General features: G+C 47.5%; 1 protein-coding gene across 1 annotated transcript; it reads right to left on the bottom strand.

The window, feature by feature from the left end:
• Nucleotides 1-464: 464 nt before the first annotated feature.
• Nucleotides 465-24,712, bottom strand: OIT3 (oncoprotein induced transcript 3; the record flags this gene model as incomplete). Its single annotated transcript, XM_084264397.1, has 9 exons — nucleotides 465-1,412; nucleotides 2,914-3,013; nucleotides 7,285-7,700; nucleotides 8,321-8,481; nucleotides 12,577-12,699; nucleotides 15,971-16,093; nucleotides 20,843-20,953; nucleotides 21,442-21,816; nucleotides 24,649-24,712. 9 exons carry the CDS (start codon nucleotides 24,710-24,712, stop codon nucleotides 1,221-1,223), a joined length of 1,665 nt encoding a protein of 554 aa, XP_084120523.1. The 3' UTR covers nucleotides 465-1,220.

The raw sequence follows: 24,712 nt of genomic DNA, 5'->3' as shown, positions 1-24,712 counted from the left end.
TTGGAGGGGTGCCATGGCTGGGCATCAGTTCAGGGTGGTGAGCAGCACTTGTTTTGTACATTCCTTTATCTTTGTTCTTCTCTTCCTTTTCTGTCCAAATTACCTACCCTTTCTCCACTCACGAGTTTTACTTGTTTCCACTTCTCGCCCCCATCCCAATGTGAGGGGAGCGAGTGGCTGTTTCAGCTGTGGCCGGGTTAAACTGTGACCACCAGCAATCGTGTCCCTGGCTGCTCTCACCCACCAAGGATGCCCACTCAAGCACCGCTGCCGTGCCTCCCATCACCAGGCTCACTTGGGATAAACCACCTTGTCCCGAGAACTGCCCGCATGACAAACAATGGCTACCAATACTTACTGTGCTTTCCTGTCACTCCTCTGTCAGAGCCACAGCCTCCCCAGGCCAGGGTAAAGTGTTACACCTTTCAAACAAAGACTTGGTAGCAGCACACTTTGGGAGGGGGGGTGTTTATAGGTGTTTAATGGTGGTTTTCTTACAATCAAGGTGCTCTAGGACTTAAGAAAGGCACCACATTTTTCACAGGGCAGGGAGAAGAACGAGGAAATGAACAATACACTAATTACAAGAGGAAACACTGTTAAACTGCATGCAATTATCAAAAGACCCTAAAGAAATCAAGATTCATTAAATACGTTTTACTATTTAAAAAACAGCATTTAAATGTGCCTGTGATGGACCCGAGCTTTAGGTGCCTGTAGCAACAAACTGGTTTATAGCTCCAAGGAACTTAAACATTACAACGTATATATGTTTATGTGTGTTTTTATTAATGGCTGTCCCTAAAAGCTTCAGCATGAATCACAGAACTGCACAGCAAACGTGTTCAGCTACAATACTATTTGTACTGCCTGGTGAAAGGGCTTGAGTAACATTTGTTTAGTCAAGGACAAACAGTCCAAGCGGATGTGAGGAAAGACAAAGTTGGGTAACACAAAGCAACAGGGGCCCTTCAACTGAAGGGTTGTTGGGAAGAGATGCAGGTAAAAACCAAACTGTTCTGCAGTTCGGGTTGCTCTCAGAGGTCTGCCTCGCACGCCCAGTATACTTCGCAAATAATCATCAGGCAGTTAGGGAAACAAATGTCCTGGGGTTCAAGTGGGGCTTTACCAAATACCTCTCTCTTCTCAAACAATCATGAAAGAAGACATCAGTAAGGAAGGTTGGTCTCAGGCAGAGATGCTGTTGTAGTGGGTGGGTGTTAGTCGTCAAAGTCAATTCTGATGGGGCCACCTGTCAGGATGTGGTTTGCCATGTGACCAGATCCCTTCTCTTCCTCCTCCTCCTCCTCCGTCGCAGCCGACCTGCGCACCCGTCTCCGGCAGCCCTGGGCGCAGCGCGAGCTCTCGTCCAGTGCCCCGCACACGAGGATGCGGCAATGCAAGAACACCTCCTGGAGGGTGGCGAGACAGCAGGCCAAGTCAGCATGCAGCTCTGGGAACCACACCAGCAGTGCTGCCAGCTCTCAGACAGCACCAGAGACACCACTCCCACGGCACAGCCATCTCTGTCCCTGCATCAACAAGGTCTTCATCCACCATCGCCATCCACAGCTCAACTGCCTGCTCCATCTGTTCTCCTGTGCACCCAGGAAAGGGCAGGTTTTCCAGAGCGTCCAGCTGAGATGTCAGAGCATGGTGTCTGTCTATTAGCCAAGGACCAGGCGGGCAATGTAAAGGCACAAAATGGTACTCCAGAGGAAGGGATGAAAATGCCAGGAATAAGCTTGGGAGAGCTTGCATGGACTTGTAGGAGCCGTGTGGTAGGAAGCAGAGCAAGAATATGTGAAGCCTCACAATGAGATGGACCAATAGAAATGCACAAGAGAAGCTGATATGAGCTGAGAAAACATAAAGCTAGGCAGCTGTGGGGCAAAGGAGGAAAACGCAGGCTGATAAGACAATGAGACTGGCAGCTGAGGGGAGGAGGAGAACACCAAGGGCAGCGAGACGGCTGCCTTCTCTTTCTGCACAGTAAAGGCAGAAAGCAACAGGGCTGCTGCTCTCTTGCCCTCTAAATGACAAGGAGAGCAAGCAAGATCCTTGCAAGGAGCAATCAGGAAAGCAAATATTTGTGAACGTTTAGTCGGTGGTGAAGTTTGTAGCAGAATCCACTGCACAGGCCAGGAGGATACAGGATGGAAGCAGCAGGGGCAATCAGCCAGCCAAGCAAAATCTCTGAATTTTGAAATATCTCATGCGATTTAATCCTAATGAGACTCTCTGGGGCCTGGAAAGGCACCTTGATGCCTTTTGGAGCAAGCAGCATTGGCTGAGCATAACAATGGTGACTGAAAGACCTGATTTCTTCCAGCATGGAAAAGGAAAGCATTAGGAAAACAGCATTATCCTTCAACTGACCTCCCACTAGAATGCTTCTGCCCTAGAGTGCCACAAGCCTGGATGGGTTGGTTTCACATGGAACTAAACAGTATGGTGGCCTCGTATCTGGAAACCTGGCATCTGTACTCACAAGAGCTAGAGAAGATATAAGGTGGAAGAGTTTCAAAACTATATGCTGCTTTGTTTTAAAGACTGGAAACTGCGTAACATACCCCAGGATTCTGATTGTTGACTGGGAGCACTTCTCTCACCCAGCACACAAGGTTCCACCAAGACTACCCTGGACACAACAGTGATTTTAACCTGCTATGGCATTGCTATTCCACAACTGTCCCTCATATTTTATTTAATTTCAGTTGTTTTCATCCCTTTATCCCTTAAAGTACCTATGTCAAACTCCTGAAAGGCACAACTGCTGGGACAGGCACAGCAGCATCTGCCTTGGCCCAGCCATTCCTCCCCTTCACACTGTAAGACAGCCAGCTCTGTGCGGAGACTCTTTCAGTCTGACCAGGGCTGATGCAATATCTAAGAGGTGGGGCATGAGCTTACCTTGTTGTCTTTGCCCACAAACTTGAAGACGGGAACTTGGAAATGCTTGGCAAGGTGGTCCTTTGATGTGTACTGTTTCACCGAATCATCAGAAACGCAGCTGAGGAAAGCAGAGGGATAAACTTTAATGGGTTTCTCAGAAATGGAAAAAGAAAGAGGGGAAAAAAAACATCCCAGCCTATTTAACTACAGAAAGGGAAGGAGGGCTTGGCTGTCCCAAGCTATGCTACCATCCATGTTACTTCCTCTTTGGCCAGAGGAGAAAATTCAGGGAAAATCACCAGCGATGATAATAGCATCTCCAGACAACGAACAGCTCAGCAGCAGAGAGCTGGTAGGACGTGGTCCAGTCCCCTTGGCGGAGTGACTGCCAGAGAGCTGCAGGCAAGTCTGTCCTCATCTCACCTCCCTGTGCAACAGTCTGCAGCCATCAACAGACTTGTTAGACAGTATATAATGTATTATGTACTTTCTGCATACACATAAATATGCACATAAATCACGCTTAAAATGAATGAGCTGTTACCCACGTTACTAAAATATCACAGATGATTTAAAATAAATAATCAAGATCTACTTTGGTTTACATCATTTACAGTCTCCCTTCTGATGGACTTGATCAGACAGCTCAAATTCTCTAGAGCTCACATTCCTACTTCCGATTTCTCCATCCCCAGCACTACGCAGTCACGCAATAGCCTTGCAGAACTGCCTGAAAATAAACTACTTTTACGAAAAGTTCCATCCTGGATGCAGTCTATTTATAAACTATTCCAACTGATTTAGAGTTTGACGGAGAAATGGCAAGACAAAAATTTATGGTGACTTGATAATGACTGGTGCCTGTTGCAAAGCCTTAGGCGTCTTGAGGGGCATGACGATGCAGCTTGTCCTTTCCAGCAAGTTAATTCCAGCAATGTGGGACATGCAAGATATTAACAAAAAAAAGTGGTGGTGGAAGAGACAAAGGTAATGGGGTGACAGCTGGAAGCCCTACTCTTGCAGCAGCCATTAGCTTCCATCGTCACCCCAGAAATATGCACGGCATCATCAGAATATCCTGATGTTGGACACGTTCAGTTATCAAACAGCAGCAAGCCTCACATCTATATGTGAGCTCTGCTTTCACTAGAACACGTATTCAGAAATCTCTAGGACTGCTGGGCTGACTCAGCTCTGTGGGCGGCAGCCTACTGCACTCCCTCCCTGAGCTGCCCTTCTGCTATGTATGCTGTGTATGCCCAGGGGAGCACTAAGCACCCGTCTGATCCCAGCATGCTGTTCACCACCTTGTATTTCTGTAGCTCCTCTCAGCCAGCGGAGGTCACGCTCTGAAGGGACATCCCTGTCTGCAGCGCTTGCCCAGGCAAACACACAGAGCCATCCAAGGGGAGCTAATGAATTAGTATTGTAAGTCCTGAAAACCTGCCGTAGGTTCCTCCTCTTGAGATGGAACACTAAGCTGCTTGGGATAAAACTCCTTTTAGAAGTAGGCATCCAATGGTAAGGAATGACAGTTAAAGATGTTTTATAAATGACTGACCAAGCTTTGGGGTCATGGACTCAGCTCGTAGGCAGGTCCTCATTTGTGTACATACAAACTGTGATGATTCTTAGACACTGACTCAGACTGACTCCTAAATCCCAGGTTCTCCAAAGGTTCCCCACACCACTGGCAGGAATTCCACTGGTTCAAGGCTAGGGAGAAGGAAAATGGAAGAACAAGGAGGGACCAGGGATACATGGAATCCCTACCAATACCCCAAAGCATATCTTACAGAAGGGTCTGACAAATGCGTTGGGGCATGAGAGGGATCAGAATCCTCCTGAGATATAGGGTCAAACCCTTCTGCATTGTGCATGGGGACATATCACGTCCTACCCTCCTGAGAAACCCCCAGACCCTGCTTCCCACCTTGGAGAGGTGAGAAGAGGCAGGCAGCACAGGTATAGAAGGAAAATGATTGATGCTGGTCAGGATTTGGGGAAAATGACCTTTTCCTGCACATAAGGTGCTTAGATTAGGGGAGCAGAGAGCAGCTGTGCGCCGGGAGCCACACTCTGGCCCTCTTACAGGAGAGTTGCAAGGTAGAAAGTTGAGCTTGGAGTATAAAATACCCATCTCAGCCTACAAACAAGGGGCAGCTAGAGGTCTAATGAGATAAGCCTGCATCAGAACTACCTTAACTATGTAATGCTTGGATAAATCACAGCTCCAGACGGCATCAGATTACAAGGTATTGCCCTCAGGACGTGACCTTGCTCCAGATGCCCCAGAGAGCTGCAGTGTTATCGCCTGTGCCATTGGTCAATGCCTTTTGTTTATTTTTCTTTTGAGACAGAGGAAGAACGAGATCAGAAGCAGGAGAGCAGCTTTGGGGCTGGCTGGGCTGGCAGCAGGGTACTACAGAGACAGCAGGCAGGGAAAATCCTGATTCACATCAGCAGAGGGAGAGCCCCACAGAAGGCAGCTCACACCTCTTGCCTACAAGGCATTAACAGGGAAGAAAGCGGGAGAGGGAATTTTCTCATCCTTTGGTCTAAGGTATATCCCCATGAATTAAAACAGTGTTTCCCTCCAGAAGCTGCAGTTAGCTCCTGCAGGTCTGATCCTGCGTAATCCAACTGATTTAAATACTCCATCTTTATTGCCTTGGGCTTTTGGGTTGATGGAAGGAAGCTGGGTTATTACAGAACTGTTTGGAGCAGGGACAAACCTGCAGTGTATTCAGCTAATTTTACTTTTTAATTGCTGCAAGTACACAGAGAAACAAAGAACTCCAGTTAGCTCACTAGCACATCATTAGCCTTTGGTCTACCTGAGGGGTTTGATTTCAGGAGAGCACAGCGCACAGGGGCTGGCATGTCTGGCAACACTGGGGCCTGCAGTGACGGCTGGAGAGCTGAGTAGGCTGGACGAGGCTCCAGCCAGCCAACTCCAGCCCAACTTTTCCCTTCAGTGAAGTTTTAATGCCCTCTGCAGGATAACTGTACCAGAGGGGCTGCTGGTGCCATAAATCCTCCAACTAGTGCATGGTGAATTCAAGAGATGACATTTTCTGCCTTCTCCCTTCAGCTCAGGGTTTGGCCACTGTTTTGAATCCCATCATTTTCACTCATGGTGAGAAATGAATGAATGTTTGAAGCCTTGACTCTGTGAAGGGTCCACAGGAACAGCCAAGCCAGGGAGTCGATAAATCAATCCCTCCATTACAAATCTGCTCATAAACCCCAGAAGTGTTGGGCACGAAGGACTGCAGCCCGGGATGGAGGGAAAGCAAGTTAAAGCAGAAACCTCAGGCAGGAGGAAATGAAAACAGTGTTTTTGCGCACTGCGCTCTGCGGCACCCCTTTGCTACAGGACAATCACATGGGACTTGTCATCACCAGCTGTAATGGTGGATGATTTCGCCTGGCAGCTGAGAAAATAGTTGTTGTTCTCATTAGATGGTTTGGCAGAGAGAAGACGGGACTTATACAAGCACAGTCCCTTGACTGACGGGCTATGGCACGCGAGTAAGTCTCAGGTATTACTCTGGCTGGACTTTCCTCCCTAAAGGATAATAGGCTGGTTCCCAACTGTGACATTTCCACAGCCACATCTGGTTGAGCTGCCAGGCACTGCTGGATGCAAATGCTCCACAGCAATGTCATGCCCTGGCACAATAGCAGCCAAACAAGCATCTGAAAACAGGGGGCATCTTAGGAGCCACAGCAACGCTCCTCAAAACCCACTACAGTGAGCCCACAGATCCACCCTGGGTTTTTTTGCTCGCATATCCTGGAAAGATTGCTAACCCCAAACGCCTCAGAAAATTACAGCCAAACTGCGGGACCCTAAGCTGACTGTGTTGACAGGCATCAGAGAGCACAAGGGGAGGTCCCAGAGCTCCAACCAGGACTGGTCACAGAGCTGCCTGGCTCATGCTACAATAAGGGCATTATAGGAAAATTAAGAAACTTGCTCCAGCCGCTGCAGCGGCTGCGTGGCAGTGGCATATGGCCATCAGGGGGTTCTGCCGATTGGTTTGGCACTCTGCAGGTTGGCAGAGAGAGGACAGCAGAAAAGATATCTTTTCTACAGGAGCCAACTTAATTATCCACATGGCTAGTTACAGGGAAATATGTCCTGTAAAGGCTGCACTCAGAGTAACCTCTTTCACTGCCTCCCACTGTTTCTCTCAATCACTTCTGATGGGACAGGTGGTTTCAGCTTGACGGCTAAAAGGCCTGGCTGCTGGTGATCCCCAGGAGCACCGCAGAGAGGCTACCGCAGAGGAGTGACAGTGCTCCCGTGTCACAGGCAATGCAACTTAGTCCTGCTGCCAATTTCCATCTAACAGCCAACAAGAGAGGGAACAGCAAACGCACCCGTCTTGGATCAGGTAGTACTTCAGGATCTCATCGATTTTTGAGGTGGGAGTGGCAAAGCAGCTCTCTACCAGTGTCTCTAGTCCATTGACATGTACCAAGGGTTCGATCCCAAAGTACAGAGAGTCCCGAAGCTTGAGGGTGGGAGGAGCACCCCTGTAGGGTTCATCAAAGTCTTTGTCTTTGAAGATCTCAAGAGTGAAGGGAAAGACGCCCTGGTTGCGGCTCATGATTTCCAAGGGAGAGTTCTTGAGGTTGGGTACATAACCTTCAGAGATGGTGTACCGGCGTGGGAACTCACAGGTCACTGGGATCAGCAGCTTGCTGGTGCGGACAATGATGTCCCCATTGCTTCCTGGGGTCTGCTTTGGCAAGCCGGTCACCAGGTTGGTGGCAATGATCTTATCATTTATTACCTGCAGCAAAGAAGGGAGTTGAAGGAAAAGCAGAGATCACTGAGAAAGACCTCTCTGAGTCCAGACTAGCAGCTGAGTTTACCTCATTCAGGAAACTCATCGCTGAAAGTACAGCTTGTGAATTTATAGGGTGCAATCAGAATGATGTTCATCTTTACCTACAACCTCTATCAGTTTGCTGTCAACTTCAATGCACTGTACTTTGCATGAAGCAGAAGAATTTGCTTCCAATTGCTACCCACCTGCTAAGATGAGCTGTTTGGGTTCCTGGCCACCTGCCACTATAACCTTTGAAGCACTATCAGGGGACCAGATTCTGTCTTAACAGGAGGATGCAGAGTGACAGCACTTGTGCTTTCTGCACCATACTGATGGTGAAACCGCCCGTGTGAAGCACTAGGTTAGCAGTAAGCAGTATACCTGCTGACAGGCAAACACCACTGGAGCAGAGGTGGAACAAGCTCTCCTACTTTGGGAAGCCACCCCAGATCTAGTCTGAGGGCAATACAGGAAACTACTCCGATGGTACAGCTAACTCAGCTTTATTCCCCAAGTAAGGTATAACCAAGTCCCCAAACCTGAGAGATCCCAAGAGACAGAACAGCAAGGGGTATACATACGTCCACAACAGTGCCGCAGGACTTCAAGGAGAAATGGATGTTGACGTGAGTGCCATTGGACACTCCTTTGCAGGAAGTGTTGATGAGGGAAAGGTCCAGGCCTCCAACCAGATCCTTTGGAATGCTCACCTCAATAGAGCTGGACTTGCACAGCACTGGAACTACAAGAAAAATCCCCAGAATAACAGTCTGCCCTACAAAACTAGGAGGGACTATCAGTATCAGGGACTATCAAGGAGGATCTGTAGATGGGGAAAGGACTATACCAATACTACTGGGGGAAAGAAAGGGAAATCTTATGCGACATTTATGTGCTATTGAACCATAGCAATCTAACTATTTTACATTCCCATCTACAAAGCACAAACTTCCCAAGCTACCACTGCCCCAAATTCTCCTGCCACAGTGATACCACAAAAGGCAACAATGACTGCAGCAGAAACTTAAGCTATGCAGTATTTCCAGCTCTACTTAATACTCAGCACAGGTTCGATTGCTATCTCCTGCACCGTTATGTCCTGGGAAGAGCCTTTCTCAGATATGGATATCAAATTCACAGCACCCCAGGCAAAGCCATTTTTTTAAGACCTTTTATCAGGTTTTACATCAAACCCAGAACATGTCAAAACAAGGCAGAGTAATTCCATGTCGATGCTGAGCTAAAATGAAAGCACCTCAAAATGCTATAATAATATTTTATAAGCAATAAACCCTACTCTGACAAACAAATCCCATTAGCTCGTTCATCCCTCCTCCTTCCAACCTTTGAATTTTAATACAGATCTCCATGTGAGCTTTTCTGAATTAAAATTTCATTACTTAACAGGGAGAAAGCAGAGAGATTGGACACAATGAAAAAGAAATGGGAATACTCTTCAATAAAAAAGCAATTGCTACATATATTCCTTGGGTGCAAACATATCTATTCAGTTAGATACAGGACAAGCGTACCGGGGCATATATTCCGGGATCTCCTTAGCCAGAAAAACAAACCTCCTCCAGAGTTTCTATTTATTACATTTTAAAACCACACAATAAAACTTTTTGTAAATCTAACAGATCCCTGAGACTTCTAAAATTAATTACAGTCCCAATCCTTGATGTTCATATGATCTGCCTTCCCTTAATTATATCATCCAGGATTCTGGGTTTTGGACAGGAGACATACTGCTAAAGCATGCCTTCTACCCCCCTTAAATACTCCTGTCCCAGCTAAGGTACCTGTAACAGCTACTGTGTACCTACAGGGAGCACTCTTCTTATTGAATGTTGATCTTTTCAAGGTGATATGCTAAAGTGTGTGCAGTGTGCCCAAAGCAATGTGCTCTCCTAATGACATTGCCGGGTGAAAACAGAACGAGAGAACTAAGAATTACCTTAACTTCTTCTCCATCCACAGCAGGAGGCAAGCAGGAATAGCTGAGCATGTTAATGGCAGAGCTCCCAAGGAGATAAAGGGACTTGGAGAACAGAGTACACAGCAGAGATGAATACCCTTTGGAGGACTGACTGGCTCATTTGGTTTTAAAGCTTCACTGTTCTGGTGGCTCCATGCATAAGAAAACGTAATGCTTTTATAGAGGTGTCATTCAGGGCAAGAGAGTTTGGATCCCAGCTGCAATTCTCTAAAATTCAGGACCAGTTTGGTTGAGGCTGTCTAAATGCCTTTGATTGACAAACAGGGAGGAGACACCTATCTAACCTCTGGTCTGGTACTACAGAACTCATCTGAGCACTCCACCACCTGGGCACAGAAACAAACCTGTGAGCAGATCCACTCCTTTTGATTCAAGTCAAGGGTTGGGAAAACACTCTGGGAAACTCCTTACACTAACCGTAGCAGAGCAACTAGCAACATAATTCGAACTACCCTCAACACTGTACACAGAAGAGTAATCAATGCTGAGAGAAGTGTTTCAGTTCTCCCAGTTTCACCGTGGTGCTGCAAGCAGAGACCTTGCGCACCGGCGTCAGTCAGCACTGAGCAGGCCCGATTCCCTCACGACAGACTGCCAGCAACGGCATCATGGGGGACCGGAAAAGGAGCTCGCAAGGTCACCATGACTGTATGCAGACAAGCGGGGAGGTCCCGCTGCCAGGATAGAGATGCCCAGCAGAAATGAGTTATCCTGGGTGCCAAGGAATCCTCTTTTGTTCCCAACTTCTTGCATCTGTTCGGCGAGCTGCAGTCTCCTGACTTGCTGCCAGCATCCTTGCCCTGGGCTCACCCCAGCCCCTAGAGCCTCACTCAGTCTTTGCCAGTCAAATGTTTTGGTTTTTCCCCCTCATACATCTGTAAGTGCTGGGGAAGCCTCCTCACTACCATTTTAAACCCTGCTTTGCACCAACTGCAAGCACCCTCACCCTGGTACGAAGTTTCTGGGCCAAGTCCAACACTCATTTTGCTGTCTGCTATTGCTGGCACCGTGTCCCTTACCCAGCCTGCGGCTCCTTCCTTGGCCATTCAATGTACTGCTGCTTGGAGCAGGGGTTATCTTATTGCACAGGCTGCTCAGCAGAACGGGCTCTCCGGTGCTGGAGCACTGAACCACTGCTGCAGACATAAACCACACCATTGTCCCCCGCTGAGCTGCGCACAACGCTTGGACATGGGAAAGGGGAGAGAAGCATTTCACCATCACACTTCATAAAGAAGATGGTCAGTAAAATTCCAAGTATTCTGTTGGCTGGTTTCTTTGTGGGAAAATTATAGCCAGGGCTGTGCTTTCTGAGGAAGATTATTAATGTTTGTTCTGAATGTAGAGACGGTGTAGGGGAGGGTTGATAGGCTACAGATCCAATTGCTTCAGGCAACTGTGCTTGCCCTGCACTGTTAATTGTACCACTATAAATCTGATTAGGTGCCACAGAAAATTGCATGGTGCAGTTCTAGCTGTGTTCTGTCCAATCTGCTCAAAATCGCAGACCACTGCGTGGGGACATAAATTCACAAAATGCAAAAGTAAAGCAATCTCGCTTTATGAGATGCCATATCCCAAGCTCCAGCTTGGCACCCAGCAGCGCTGCTGCTCTCATTAGCAGCCTCAGGAGCAGGAGAAACACTGGCTGGGAAATGCATGGCCTTCTTAACCCTGCTGGGGTTGCCTCAGGGAGCCAGGATTGAAGAACACGGCTCTTTTTCTGGCCTCTATCCATCAATCAGACCTTCAATCACTAAGTATAATCACAGCTCTCAGAAATCCCCGTCTCCTCCTCCCCACCTGGCTCTGCTGGAGCAGTAAGCAGTGCTGAATCCCAAGCGTGCAGTGCTTATCTCTGGAAACAGTGCCCTGCATTTCTAAAACACCTTCCTTAAAAGGTAGGAATTTAATCAAATAGAACCATTCCAACTTTCTCTCTGAGGCACACCTTTGCTGTTGGCCAACATGCAGGCTGGATCTGTTCCTCTACATCATGTCCGGGCACTTTGTAACACTGACATCACCAGGTGACACCGGCTCATGGGTATTGTCTCACAGGAACTTCCCCTGGTCCTCCCTGCACTCACTGCTACAGTTAAATTGACCCTTGGGAGCTTCAGTGTATTTGCAAAGGAAATCTTGCTCAGCTCTTGCAACCCAAAACAGGGAATACATTTATTCCATGTGGGCACTACAGGTGCGAGGTGGCCAGAAGGAATCCCTGGAGGCAGGAATAGAGCGAAGGTCTTCCAAAGAGAACACTGCCCTTGCTGCTATGCAGCAGAAGCAACAGTCAGTTTTCAGATGCTATCTTGGGCGCTTTTCCAAGGGATTGGAGAAACACCTAGTATCAGAACTAGTGCCCAGGAATGCTTACTGGAATGGCTACCAAGATTCTTGGGGTGAAATAAAACCCCTCTTTCTTTAACCCCGTTCTCAGAAGGGACTGAACCACTTCAGCTTGTATTTTAAAAGCCCAGTTTGAAGCACAGAAGATTTCTGTTCTAATAAAATAAATCTGTCAAACACACACACAGCTGAAGCAGAGCAATATAATAGGAGATGTTAAGCAATCTTAATTATAAGTGAGCACTGCCAAAACCGCCTGTGATGCAAGACACACCCAGCTGGGTCCCATGTCTCTGTTCTCCTGTCTGGTAAAAAGCAGCAATGTCCCCAGGCTCTCAGTTTTGGCTAGTCTGTCATTAATGGCAAAGCTCCATTAACCAAACTGGAAAGGACAGAGTAAAGGAACACAACAAGAAGAAAAGTTCTTCCACATGCACCTTTGATTTCCAGAGGACAGAGGATGTCAGGGAGCTTTTGTTGACTTACCTTGGCATGTGTGGTTGTCTTCTGACAGAACAAGTCCTCTCGGACATTCACATTGGTACGTGTCTTCCACTTCAATACAGGTATGGCTGCAGCCTCCGTTGTTATTGTGGCAGCCTTCAATTTCTGCAAAACAAAGGAAAGTTAGCAAATGCTGCTCACCAGGGGCTGTGTGGCCCCAACCCATGCTCCTTGCTGACTAACAAGCAGTATGAGCACCACAGAGCTTGAGGGCACAGTGCTTGCCCTCAAGAAAATGCGGTGGCCACCTGTTTTTAATTGCATGATTTCCCATGTTTGTCATTTCACCATGAAGTTAAGGAATTCTGTGAAAAAACTGAAATCACATGCTGAAACTGACACACATAAGGAGGCTGAATGGGCAACCTTCAGCTTGGCCCTCCCTAACTTCTGAAACAGTCTCTTCAACTGTATTCTCATGTTGTTTCTTACTTCAAAAAGGTGGGGGAAACGAAAAATCCCCTTAAAACTTCTACCATGTGTAACCATTCTCACTCCTTTTCTCATCACTAGCATTAAAGCCCTGAGGTTTGCCTCAGGGAGAACAGATTGGCAGGTAGCTCTTTGCCCATGCTGTGATGGAGGTGAGAGTACTGGATTTCTGCATCCCCTTCGCAGGCCAAGAAAAAACTCTGCTCATAGGGGTTTATTTAACAGACATTTGGCTAGTTTGTGAGCTTTAGGCTTAGAGGTTGGCTACCCTGAGGTGCTTTAGCACAGGGACAGAATGACACAAGTTCATGGTAGAAGGTTGAGATCCCTCCTAATGCTCCCCTGCTCCGAAGCACAGAGGAGAGAGGGCAGCACAGCTAATTGGGGGATTTGCCATGTCTTATCTGTTCAGATGAGGAAATTCTCTGAGGAGCTGCATTTTTGTGTAAAACAAATTCCTACAACTGCAGAAAAGAGCCTGGAAGGCCATCCAAACACACTCTGAAGACCTGAAAACCTAAGGCAAGCAAGGCCACTTGTCAGCATAACAGAATACCATAACTTTTTAAAAAAATAACCTTGACCACTGGAGCATTTAACCCTTTGGGGTGAATCCTGCTAGATGCTCCCAGTAAAACAACAGTACCTATAAACAAATCATAAGTACAAAATACTTCTCCCTAAGCCTGCCACCGCAAACGACTACAGGGTCTTCACTGAAATGTAAGGAAAAGAATGGAAATCCCAAACTCAGTCCTACACGTTGCATGGAAGACAGCAGCCTGAACACTACACATGAGTCAGAAGTATTCTAGGGGAAATTTTGAGGTACTCTGAACCCTATCCAGACACACCAGGTTCATGTAATCAAGCTAAATATTTTGCCCTTGTTCTTTTTACCAACACACACAGCTCTCAAAGCCAAGGGCACATCTTTAGAAATAAAACTCACTAACAAGATTGTAAAAATCCCCTGCAGCAGTGTTAAAACTCATGAAAAGCACCATTCTTCTTACAAAAGTGTCGCCCCAAATCTCCATTTTCCCCCCACCTGCTGTGCAAAGAGCCAATCAATACACAGAGGTGAGATGATTTGTGTTTATTTCTCATCTGCAGAGCAGGCTGCCAGGCATCCAACACCAGCTGGCACGTCAAATGCATCCAGAGATCCCTTTTTTATAGTAACAAACCCCAGCTGACTGGTATTCTGAAACGTTGTTATCCACCTTTCATTCGCCCCCATCCTACATATGCATTTTATTTTATCTTTCAAACATTTTGGGAGGTCCTCTAATTAGCATGTTCATTATTCACCAAGCGGTGTAAATTTTAGTATTAAAATCAGCACAGGTTAGCTGAGGATATGCTATTTCTTGATACTATTCCAAGGCTAGATGTATTTTATATACACTCATAACAGGGAAAGAATACTTGGAATGGTCCTATTGTTCTAAATCCTTTGTCCGCTGAGAGATCCCACCCTGGTTACTATAGTTTCAAAACATACTGTCAAGGATGCTTGAGGTGGCGTATACTTTGTACAGTCTTAACCCTTAATTTTCTTACATCAGAAGGGGAAATTAAATGATCTATCAAAGGCCCTAAAATCCAGCGTCAGGAATGGCAGAAACAAATGAGTTTCCAAGCACAGGCTATTCCAGCCCTGTCAGAAGAGTGCAGTGCTGAGAAATAAAAGCTGCCACACAGCAGGTTTACGTGACACCTCACCAACTCAGTGCTGGATGCAGAAGGGACAAAGCCCATGGGCTACTCTTGGCCCCATATGACAAGGAGCACTCCACACAGCAGCTTTCCCCAGGGAAACGTCCCTGTCTGGATGAATGATGTTTTATTAACAGACCTCAGAGAGGAGATTTTCACAGAAGTGAGATGAAATCTGCTTTGGTATCAAAGAGGGGGAAAACAGGGGTAAAAACTGCAACTTGGAGCCATCTGTCAGAGGACCGTAAAGAAGGGTGGAGTCAAGCCCAAAACCATACCAGCAATCCCTCTCTCCCTGCACCATGGATGCCTGCCACACAGCAGCTAACGTAAGGCTGCAAGCAGGCTGCAGTTGTATTCCCCTCTGGCAATCAGGTCCTCAGAAGTGAGGCATGCCTGTAGCTATTATTCTTGTCAGAGGTTCCAAAGGTACCTGTGGAACACACAGCAGCAGCTCTGCCTGTGAGGGGGCACCGCCCTTGTCACAGCTGAGCATAGAAACATCAGGCACAAGTAAACTTTTTGCTGGGTTTTCATATTTCTGCTTCAAGATGTTTGTACATGGGATGGAGACAATAGATCAAAACTACAATGTGGTCTAGAAGCCACTGCCAGGCTACCAATCTAAACTCATCAAGGGTTTTCAACCTGGCTGTGCCACCCCTGGGAAGCAGCTGTAGCAGCTGCACACAGCAGAGCCCACAACTAACCACTTACAAAAAATACACAGTTGAAAAGCAGCCCTAACCTCAAATCTAGCCTCTGCTTGCGGACTTGCTTCCTCTCTCCTCTATGATCAAAGCACCTCATGCTCTAGTCTAATGTCACAATGCTGCCTTGAATACTAGCTGTCCAAACCCAGCAGTGCTTGATCTGCCCCCACACAGCCATCATACAAATCTCTAGAGCCAAATCCCAGCATCTCCAGCAATAACTAGATCTGTCTGGACAACCAGTCTTCCACATCCACTGCTGCCTCTAACCCCCACAGAGATAAATACGAGCAAATCCTAGCAGAAAGGAACAAGGCAGGGAGAATAAACAAGGAGACTCCTCTGCCTTGATTAGAAGGATATTCCTGTAACACCACTGCTGGCAAGCACACAGGTGGATATGAGTGACATTTAATCCCAGCTGCAAGGAGCCAAGAGAGAAGTAGCGCTGCGAGGGAAGGGGAATGGTTTGTATGGTTCCCAGCAGACAGTGGCAGCTGAAACCTCACCTTCGCAGGTTTTCCCATCGCTTCCCAGCGTGCGCCCGATCCCGCACTCACAGCGGTAGGAGTTCTTCAGGTTAACACAAAACTCGCTGCAGCCTCCATTGTTCTGTTCACACTCGTTTTCATCTGCAAAGAGCACACTGTCAGAATGCGTGTTCCTCCCATGGTAAATACCAAAAGGGGATGCTACGTGGAGTGGCTGTCCTGGCCCTGTGACCTGGATCAGGACAGCAGAGATGATTAATTGTACTAAATGCCAGACTGCTATCTGCTGGCAGTAGCAGTGTTTTGCCATGCTGCATCTCTCTCAGGAGCAGAGCAAACCCAGGGGGAAAGGCAGCATGCACACATCCGCCACTTCAGCGTGAAGATGGACACAGTCCCACTAGGAAATTTCCAAACCGGTTCTACATGCTGAGGGAGATGAGGTTTTCATGTATTTTCTCAGGCTAAGCTATTCCCCATTCCGCTCACACAAAGGCATTAAAATGAAGTTACCGTGACTTCAGCACAAGGTGAAGCTAGGTGAATACCAGAATCAGCCAAAAAGAAACCCAGTTTTAGCACCACACCCACTGCCGCTACAGGAGGCCCACTATCCTACAGCAATCCCCTTATTTAAAAAGAAGAAAACACCACAAGAATCACAAACAAGTGTGAACATATAAACAAAGCTGAAATCAAACCAAAACATCTTTAAGAATGCCAGGAAGCTTCCCCAAGAGAAGTTACATCATGAGAAACATCACCGCCCAGGCAGCTCTGCCCCAGCACTGGCTGCTCTCAGTCCTGGAAAGTTCCAGTGCCCTTGCAGAACAGAAATGTCAGCTCACCATGGTGAGCCCTAAACTGAGCCACCACAACCTTTAGCTGCTCAGAGGCTCCGTACCAAAGATGAGCCCAAGAGCTCAGTTCTGAGCTACTCCTGTTGAGGACTCAGCTCCTCTGCTCCATGATGCCCCCCACAACAGCTGCTCTGTCCTTCTGCAGCCCTTCACAGAGCTGTGTCTCTTTCTTTCCCAGCTCAGAGGCAAGAGGAGTGCCTGAGCCGGCATACCACATTTTCTCAAGAGGGCTCTGGATAAAGACTAACCTTGTAACAGGCTTGGACTGAGTTTTTATAACCTGAAACCATTTACCCGTGAATAGTACCTGTGTCACATTCCTGCAGCTGGCTGCATCCAGCTCTAGATTAGAGCCCCCCAGGGTGCTGAGAGTCTTTATTGAGGGAAAAGCACAGCATATGCATTTCAATCACTTTGTAAAGCTCTGAAAAATCCTCCTAATTTTCCCTGTTTTAAAGGCTAAAGTTTCTGTCATTTCTTTTTCTTTTGAAAGGTACTTTGTTATGAGATTCACATTCATCAACCTGATTCAATCTCCGTGTACAAAAAATGAATCAAATACAAAGGAAGGGACAGTCACTGCTATTGTTGAGCCACAAAACTAACAATTCTCTTAGGCAGGCCAGAACGCTGAGGTTATCAATCAAGGCTCACATGGGGTTTCAGCAAAACAGCTTAGAAGTTACCATTTACTAGATGTCAGAAGCTTAAAACCAAGAAAAAGGAAAAATAGCATTTGAAGAGACAGGTCAGAGATGAGCTCGCTTAGGCAGAAGTGGTCCCACACATACACAGTAGCTGCAGCTCGCAGCTGCTGGTGGTGTCTCTTTCACGAGTGATGTGAATGGAGTATTTTTAGCCAAAGAAATGGCTGGCACCCTGCTTTGGGATGTAGGATGCACATCCAGGAGACACACAGAGATCCTTCCCATTTCACAAAGGTGACAGGCTTTCCCTTCCAACAATAAAACTAAAGCTGCTTAAAAACAGAGGGTGAAGAAGGAAGGGGCTACTAGCACAGAGATGCTGTTAGAAGGTCCTAGAGCTTGTCTTGGTCAACGGCTGCACCCAGCAATTCACCTTGGCAGTCCTCCAACACACAGCAGATCCATCCCTGCCCTTCTGTGCCAGTGACAGCCAGCACTTTTGGGACGCAGCCTGGTTTTCTTAAGACTGGGCTAGGAGAGCACTGGACTGCTTTGAACCATGGCTTAAGTCCACCATGGAATGCAGGTATTTAAGAGGTCAGAGGCAATGAGGGATCCATGATGTAAAGTCATGGATCAACCTCTACATAAGTTTGCAAATGAAAATATAACTTGGGATCAGGAGTTCTACTCTGGGATTCAAAGGATATAGCGTCCCGAAAGGAAGTCAGCCTAGGGCAGGGAGGTTCACAGACACAGCTGTTTAACATTGGTGCAGCATCTTCAACCGCCCTCTTAGGTGAAGCTGGGAAAGGACGGATAGTAGGAACATAGGAAAAGCTCGTACAGGTTTATGTAGTTTCTCCGGAAGGCTGGCATGGCTGCTCTCAGGTAGGTGATTACATTACTCAGCACATTACTCAGTCACTAGAAAGATGAGCAAGCCACACAGCAAGAGAGGCTGCAGGTAGGCAAAGCAGTGTGCTTACGACAGCAGAGGTGGTGTGCCATCTGGTTTATCATAAAGAGAAGCCACACTGCACAATTCCTGCCTGGTGCGAGGGGAAGACAGCAGCTCCAGCGCATGCTGGACTCCTGCACGCCTCCCTGCTGCAGGAAATCATTTCCTGCAAGCCTGCCACACACTTATTGAGTGCTGGTGCTTGTCAAGGGCACTTCTGTGCCTGGGAGTCTCACAGAGAAGCAGCCAGTAGATGCTTTTAATTAGCTGAGAGCGCTATGTCAGCCACTCGGCCGCAGAGGTGCGGAGCAGCTTTAGCAGACCCGCTCTGTAGAATCAGTGCGAGCAAGTGTAAATCTGCTTCAGGGCCAGGCTGCGCTCGCCACAGATTGTACCGACTGTGGCCCCTACCCTGATGCCCACAGACATGAGGAGTGTGAAGAAAGAAACCACCCACGCCTGCTTTGTCAGTATGGAAGAAACTCAGCTGTCACGTGGCCTGCAGATCAACTCTACTCTCAAATTCTCCACCAAATCAAGCCTCAAAGACAAAGACAAGATCTCACTTCCCCTGAACACCAGCACCCCTTGCTCCTTCCTGTCACTTCTTCCTACCCATCAGTATGGCTTCACAGCTCCCTAGCAGCCATCCCCTTGCATGGCTGCAGCTAAGACCCCGCAGCCCAGGTGCTCTTCCTCCCAGCACCACACAAGCACAACTATTCTCTCCTCAGGGGTTCAGGGGGATTCCCTCACAACTCCCTGAGCTGACCTTTCCTGCTCTGTGCTCACTTATGTCCCTCTACCTCTCTCCTGGTGTTGGCAGCCTCTGCAGTGTAGTCCCTATGTGCCAGCCCCCTGCCTAGAACCACTGCATCTGCGCTGTGACACGCAATCCTCCGGCTCTCCTCAAACCCTGGGCAGTGCCCCACTAGGGCAGTAAGCAGGGTGAAGTTTAGTGCACAGCCTTACGCCACACAGATAAAACTTTTCTTGGAGGAAAGAAGCATTTGACAGAGCTGGTGAGAGGAAGTCTCTAATGACAGACTGCACAGCCTTTCTGAATACAAATGAGGCTGTACTGTGATCCTGCACAGAGACTCTGCTTCTGGCAGGGAAGCTGCAGCCTTCTGCAGCTGGACCACACAGAAAGCAGATCTAGCCCCTGTGCATGCATAGCTCCCAGGGCACCGGAATGTATTCAGCCATGAGATTTCTTATCTCACTCTGGGAGGAGAGATCATAGAATCATGAGGGTTGGAAGGGACCTCAAGAGATCATTGGGTCCAACCCCCCTGCCAAGGCAGGCTCCCGAGCTCATATTGCACAGATAGGCGTCCAGACAGGTCTTGGATATCTCCAGAGATGGAGACTCCACCACCTCCCTGGGCAGCCTGTCCCAGGGCTCTGTCACCCTTACTGTGAAGAAGTTCTTCTGCATGTTGGTGCGGAACTTCCTGTGCTCCAACTTGCAGCCATTGCCCCTTGTCCTGTCTCCACAGACCACTGAAAAGGGGCTGCCCATTTCCCCCTGCATCCCATACTTCAGATATTTATAAACATTAATAAGGTCCCCCCCTTAGTCTTCTTTTCTCCAGGCTGAACAGTCCCAGCTCACTCAGCCTTTCCTCATAGGGGAGATGCTCCAGGCCCTTCATCATCTTTGTAGCCCTCCTCTGGACTCTCTCCAGGAGATCCCTGTCCTTTTTATACCAGGGACCCCAGAACTGGACACAATACTCCAGGTGGGGCCTGACTAGGGCAGAGTAGAGGGGGAGGATCACCTCCTTTGACCTGCTGGCCATCCTGATACACCCCAGGATCCCATTGGCTCTCTTAGCCACCAGTGCAAACTGCTGGCTCATGGCCAACCTGTCACTTACCAGGACCCCCAAGTCCTTCTCCACTGAGCTCTTCTCCAGCAGGTAATCCCCCAGCCTGTACTGATACAAGTGGTTATTCCTTCCCAGGTGCAAGACTCTACACTTGCTTTTGTTGAACCTCATCTGGTTTCTCCCTGCCCAGCTTTCCAGCCTGTCCAGGTCTTGCTGGATGGCTGCGTGTCAGCCACTCCTCCCAGCTCTGTATCATCGGTGTACTTGCTGAGGGTGGATGCTGTTCCGTCATCAAGGTCGTCAATGAAGATATTAAACAGGACTGGACCCAACACTGAGCCCTGGGGAACACCGCTAGTCACAGGTCTCCAGTCAGATTCTGCTCCACTAATCACCACCCTCTGAGCTTGATCAGCTAGAACCATTTACAGAATCAAAGACCTGTGCCAGGCAGCAAGGGGAAAGACTCCTCTCAGGATACTTTTTATTTTTTATACTGCTTGGTAAGACAATTGATTGAGATGTGAGCAAGGAAACAAAGGGGAAAGAAAACTTCAGTAAGTGACACAAGTTATTTCCACCCTTACCAAGACATGTCTGTCCATCGGGTCCTAGCGTTGTCCCCTGGGAGCACGTGCAGTCACTGGTGTCCAGGCAGGAGCCCTGGCAATCCGCCACATCACAGATGTCATAAAAATCTAGGGCACAACAAGAATGTTGTCAGCACAAACTACTGAGCATGCACCAAAAATACTGTATTTGTACAGTCAGCTTCATGTCCTGTGCCTTGTCCATCAGTTGCAGTCCTAGCCCACATTAGCTGAAGCACTGAAGCTGATGAGAAACAATCTAGTTTAATTACCGTAAGTCTGAGATGCAAATTTTGGCTTTGGTAGCATGCCAAGACAAACCACAGGGCCCACTGAGAGCATTAAATCACCGTGGCCCCGGCAGCTACAGATTTCCACTAGTTCAACAAAGGCTTGATAGAATTCCTGTCGGTGAAACCTTCAAACTCGCTCTCCTACAAACAGACTACCATCCACGCCGTGTCACCTGACACGGCTCTGGGTGAGAAAGTCAGAAACCTGTTGCCATCGCTCTCTCAGGCATGTGGACGGTCACTACCTCTCCTACATCACAGGGACAAAGGGGGTTGAGAAAAGCCACCTCAGCAGTTACTTACGCCCACAGTACGCATGGAAACAAACGCTGGGCTTGGTTAAGTGATACACATAGTACCCGCCCGGACACGCCTTGACATCGATCGTGGTATTCCAAAGGCAGCAGTTCCCATTGAAGCTGGCACAGGCTTGGCGTGGGACGATGCCATCCGACTCCCGCGGGTGGCTGCCATTCAGCCAAATGGGAGCGTGAGTGCCACAGTGGTTCTCTGGGATGCAGAAGGTGGGCATCGCGTCGCCAGCCATGCCAGTGAAGCGATACCACTCCCCGTCGATTTGATTGTCGCACGTCGGCTGGCCATGGGAACCGTTGATCTGATGGTCGGTGTTCCTCCAGGGCTCATTCAGGCTGATGTAGGCGGAGCAGGGGTCCAGGGCTGAGACACGCAGGAAGAGACAAGAGAGAACATCCCGTAGGTATCAAATCAAGTTGTTGGCTGATAATTGAAATGAATGCAAAATAATTTATTCTATTCCTGACTTAACAGGATCATTGTGATAGATAGAGATCCCCGGGGAGAAGCGGCAATACCAGCTAACTAATTGCCTTATGGAAAATTCTGACAGCTCGCCTTCAATGTCTTGGAAGAAGCAGTAAATTTACAAAGCTATTACAACATTATGCAACAGTCTGACTTGCTGTTTGCTGCTTTAGATTATGACAGGGGAAGAAACCCAACAATAAAAGCAGATCTGAGGTCCAGGTAGTGATTTTGCTGTAGAAAATATGTCCTGGGAGCACTGGGTCTAGCCCAAGACATCCACTCTTTGTTCAAGCACTAACTGAGCACCTGCAAGCATCTCCACAGGAGATGAGATGTTTGTGAGTGGAGTGCTTGTGATGGCAAGATGGAAATGTGGACCTCCTGATATGCATGTGTCTGTTCAGGCAGTGCTCAAGGAGCACATCCCTTTTCAGCGGCCTTTCCAAACCTTCTGCAAACAATTAAAACATAAGAATACCATAGGGAAGGGGAAAAAAAGGAATTTAAGTGTTCATTACATTTCCAGTCTTCTCCTAATTAACCCTGATTTGGCAGCCACTTCACTGCAAGTCCAGGTTTCATTTTCACTTACATTTAATACCCAATTAAGCACCACTTACCCGCGACCAGCTATTCCCTATTAAGTAAAATAAATGCTAATACTATCTTGAGTAGGGAGAATTGATTACCATTTGCTAAAATTAGGCTAATAAAACCAATCATTCTGATTAAACACATCTCAGACCAGAATACCTTCTACCTTCTACACATTTAACTTCTAAAATAGCACACTCTCTTTTACTTATATCACACAATGTGACAAAATTTGGGTGGAGGGAGATGTAATATTGTTTCTATCTGGATGCAGACAAACCTTCTTAGTTCGTTATTTTGATTTGCTTCATTAGCTTTAAAGTAGGAACTGCAAGTGTTTCAGAGAATGGACTTAAGCCACCCTCATTTCACTCTACCCCCTGTAAACATCTGTCCCATGTCTTGTCACAATACAATGCCTCTCCTGACAAACATTCTTCCACCATCCTCAGCCCGAACATGTTTCAGTTGCAGCATAAAAGAGGCAGGAAGAGCTACTGTAGGCCTAAGAGCACTGCAGAGCTGTGCACTGGCACAGGGAGCGCAGTCTGGGTTAGGATGGGAACCTCTAGCACCATGATTCAGGAGGTATGCAGAGGAGCAGATTCATTCCCAGCCCTTCTTAGTTCTCCTGAGCAGCAGAGGAGGGGACCACAGCAGGAAATCTCTGATGCGATTCACCAGGCAATCCCTCCTGAGCTCTCCATTTCACCTGACGCCCCCTGCCTCTCCACAGCTGCAGACAGCAGCAGCATTCTTAAATCCCATCCTCTAGCAGCTTGCTTGACTTCTTGCCACAGGAGTTCTATGGAGGGTTCTACTTTTTTTCTATGCAGACAGCTGACCAGAGCTTCCTCTGGGCTTCCCTTAGCATAACTTGGTTTCCATGAGATGACTTGGTACAGCCTTAGGGTGAGTCACTGACTAAGATTAAAAGGTTTTAGTGTCGTTAAAAGCCGATCGAAGCAAAGCGAGGAATGCCCTGTCAGCTTCCCAGCTGGGCAGCACCAAAAATACACACTCTCATTAGCTTTCACATAGTATAATTAACTTTATGAAACATCCTTTGTAGATAGACTCTGAAAACAATCTCCCAGGGAGATCACATTGTCTCCTAAACAGACAGGAGATAATTTATACACAAAATCTACCGAGATGAACATGCAGCAGCTCAGAGGGAGCAGGAAGAAGGAATTTCAGGGGAACGGGATAGCACACCCTCCCATCTCTCATCTCTCTGAGAGCTTCAGGCAGGAGTGAAAGGGAGGAAGATGAGCAGAAAAAGCGGTCAGTGCTCTTTCAAACACTGCAGACCCTCACAACCACCCCTGGATTGCCAGGGCTGCCCCAAGACAATCCCCCCCTGCAGACACCACAGAGTCTTTGGTAACACAGTTAACTGAAAACTAATTCGAGCTTTTAAGGAAAAAGCTCCATAAAAAATAGAGAAGCAACCAATCAACCTCTCATCTCTTCTCCCCAAACAGTGAAAGCACGGGGGCTTAGCACAAGATGTATAACTGTCTTCAACTCCCTCTGTTTTTCATTTTTCTTGGCTCAATTTTTTTCCTCCCCAATACTTCTTGAGTGGCCTGAACTATTCAGCCTGACAAGCATTAACTATTAAGTAAAGCTTTTCAATTTGTAACCTTGATGATATCGTTATTTCTCTAGCTGACACCCTAGCACATATATTGGATGGCAAATTGGGTTCTAGCAAGCATTTGTAAGCCCACAGTTCTGCAGAGAGATCAATCCTGCGTGTATCGTGTAGATGGAGGTCTCTGCTCTGGCCCAACTAAGCAATGAAACGAACAGCACTGCATTATGACACTAAATTCAGTAAAGATTTGTCAAAGAAGCGGGTGAAAAAGTAGCATAATATCTACTCATGGAGTGTCTTCTCCAAAGTGAGAGGAAAATCCCACAGTTCCTCAGCAGCAGAGACCGTCCCAGTATGAGAGCATGGGACAGAAATGTCTGTGTCATTGGAAAGAATTTTACCCCGCCTTCAAAGAAGAAGGGTATTTCTCACATCTTCTGATCTTTCACCTAACACCACCAAGGCTCAACACGAACCTTGGAGCCAGCAAACGGAAATAAGCTTGAAAGCAATGCCTCTTTACTCACCCATCGAAGACACTGGCTGCAACTGGATGATGAAGCAGATACAGAAAAACAAGTACTGGAACAT

The sequence above is a fragment of the Gallinula chloropus genome (genome assembly GCF_964237585.1).
Source record: "Gallinula chloropus genome assembly, chromosome: 5".
NCBI lineage: Eukaryota > Metazoa > Chordata > Aves > Gruiformes > Rallidae > Gallinula > Gallinula chloropus.
Note: the sequence above shows the minus strand (reverse complement) of the source record. Positions and strands in the feature narration are given on the sequence as shown.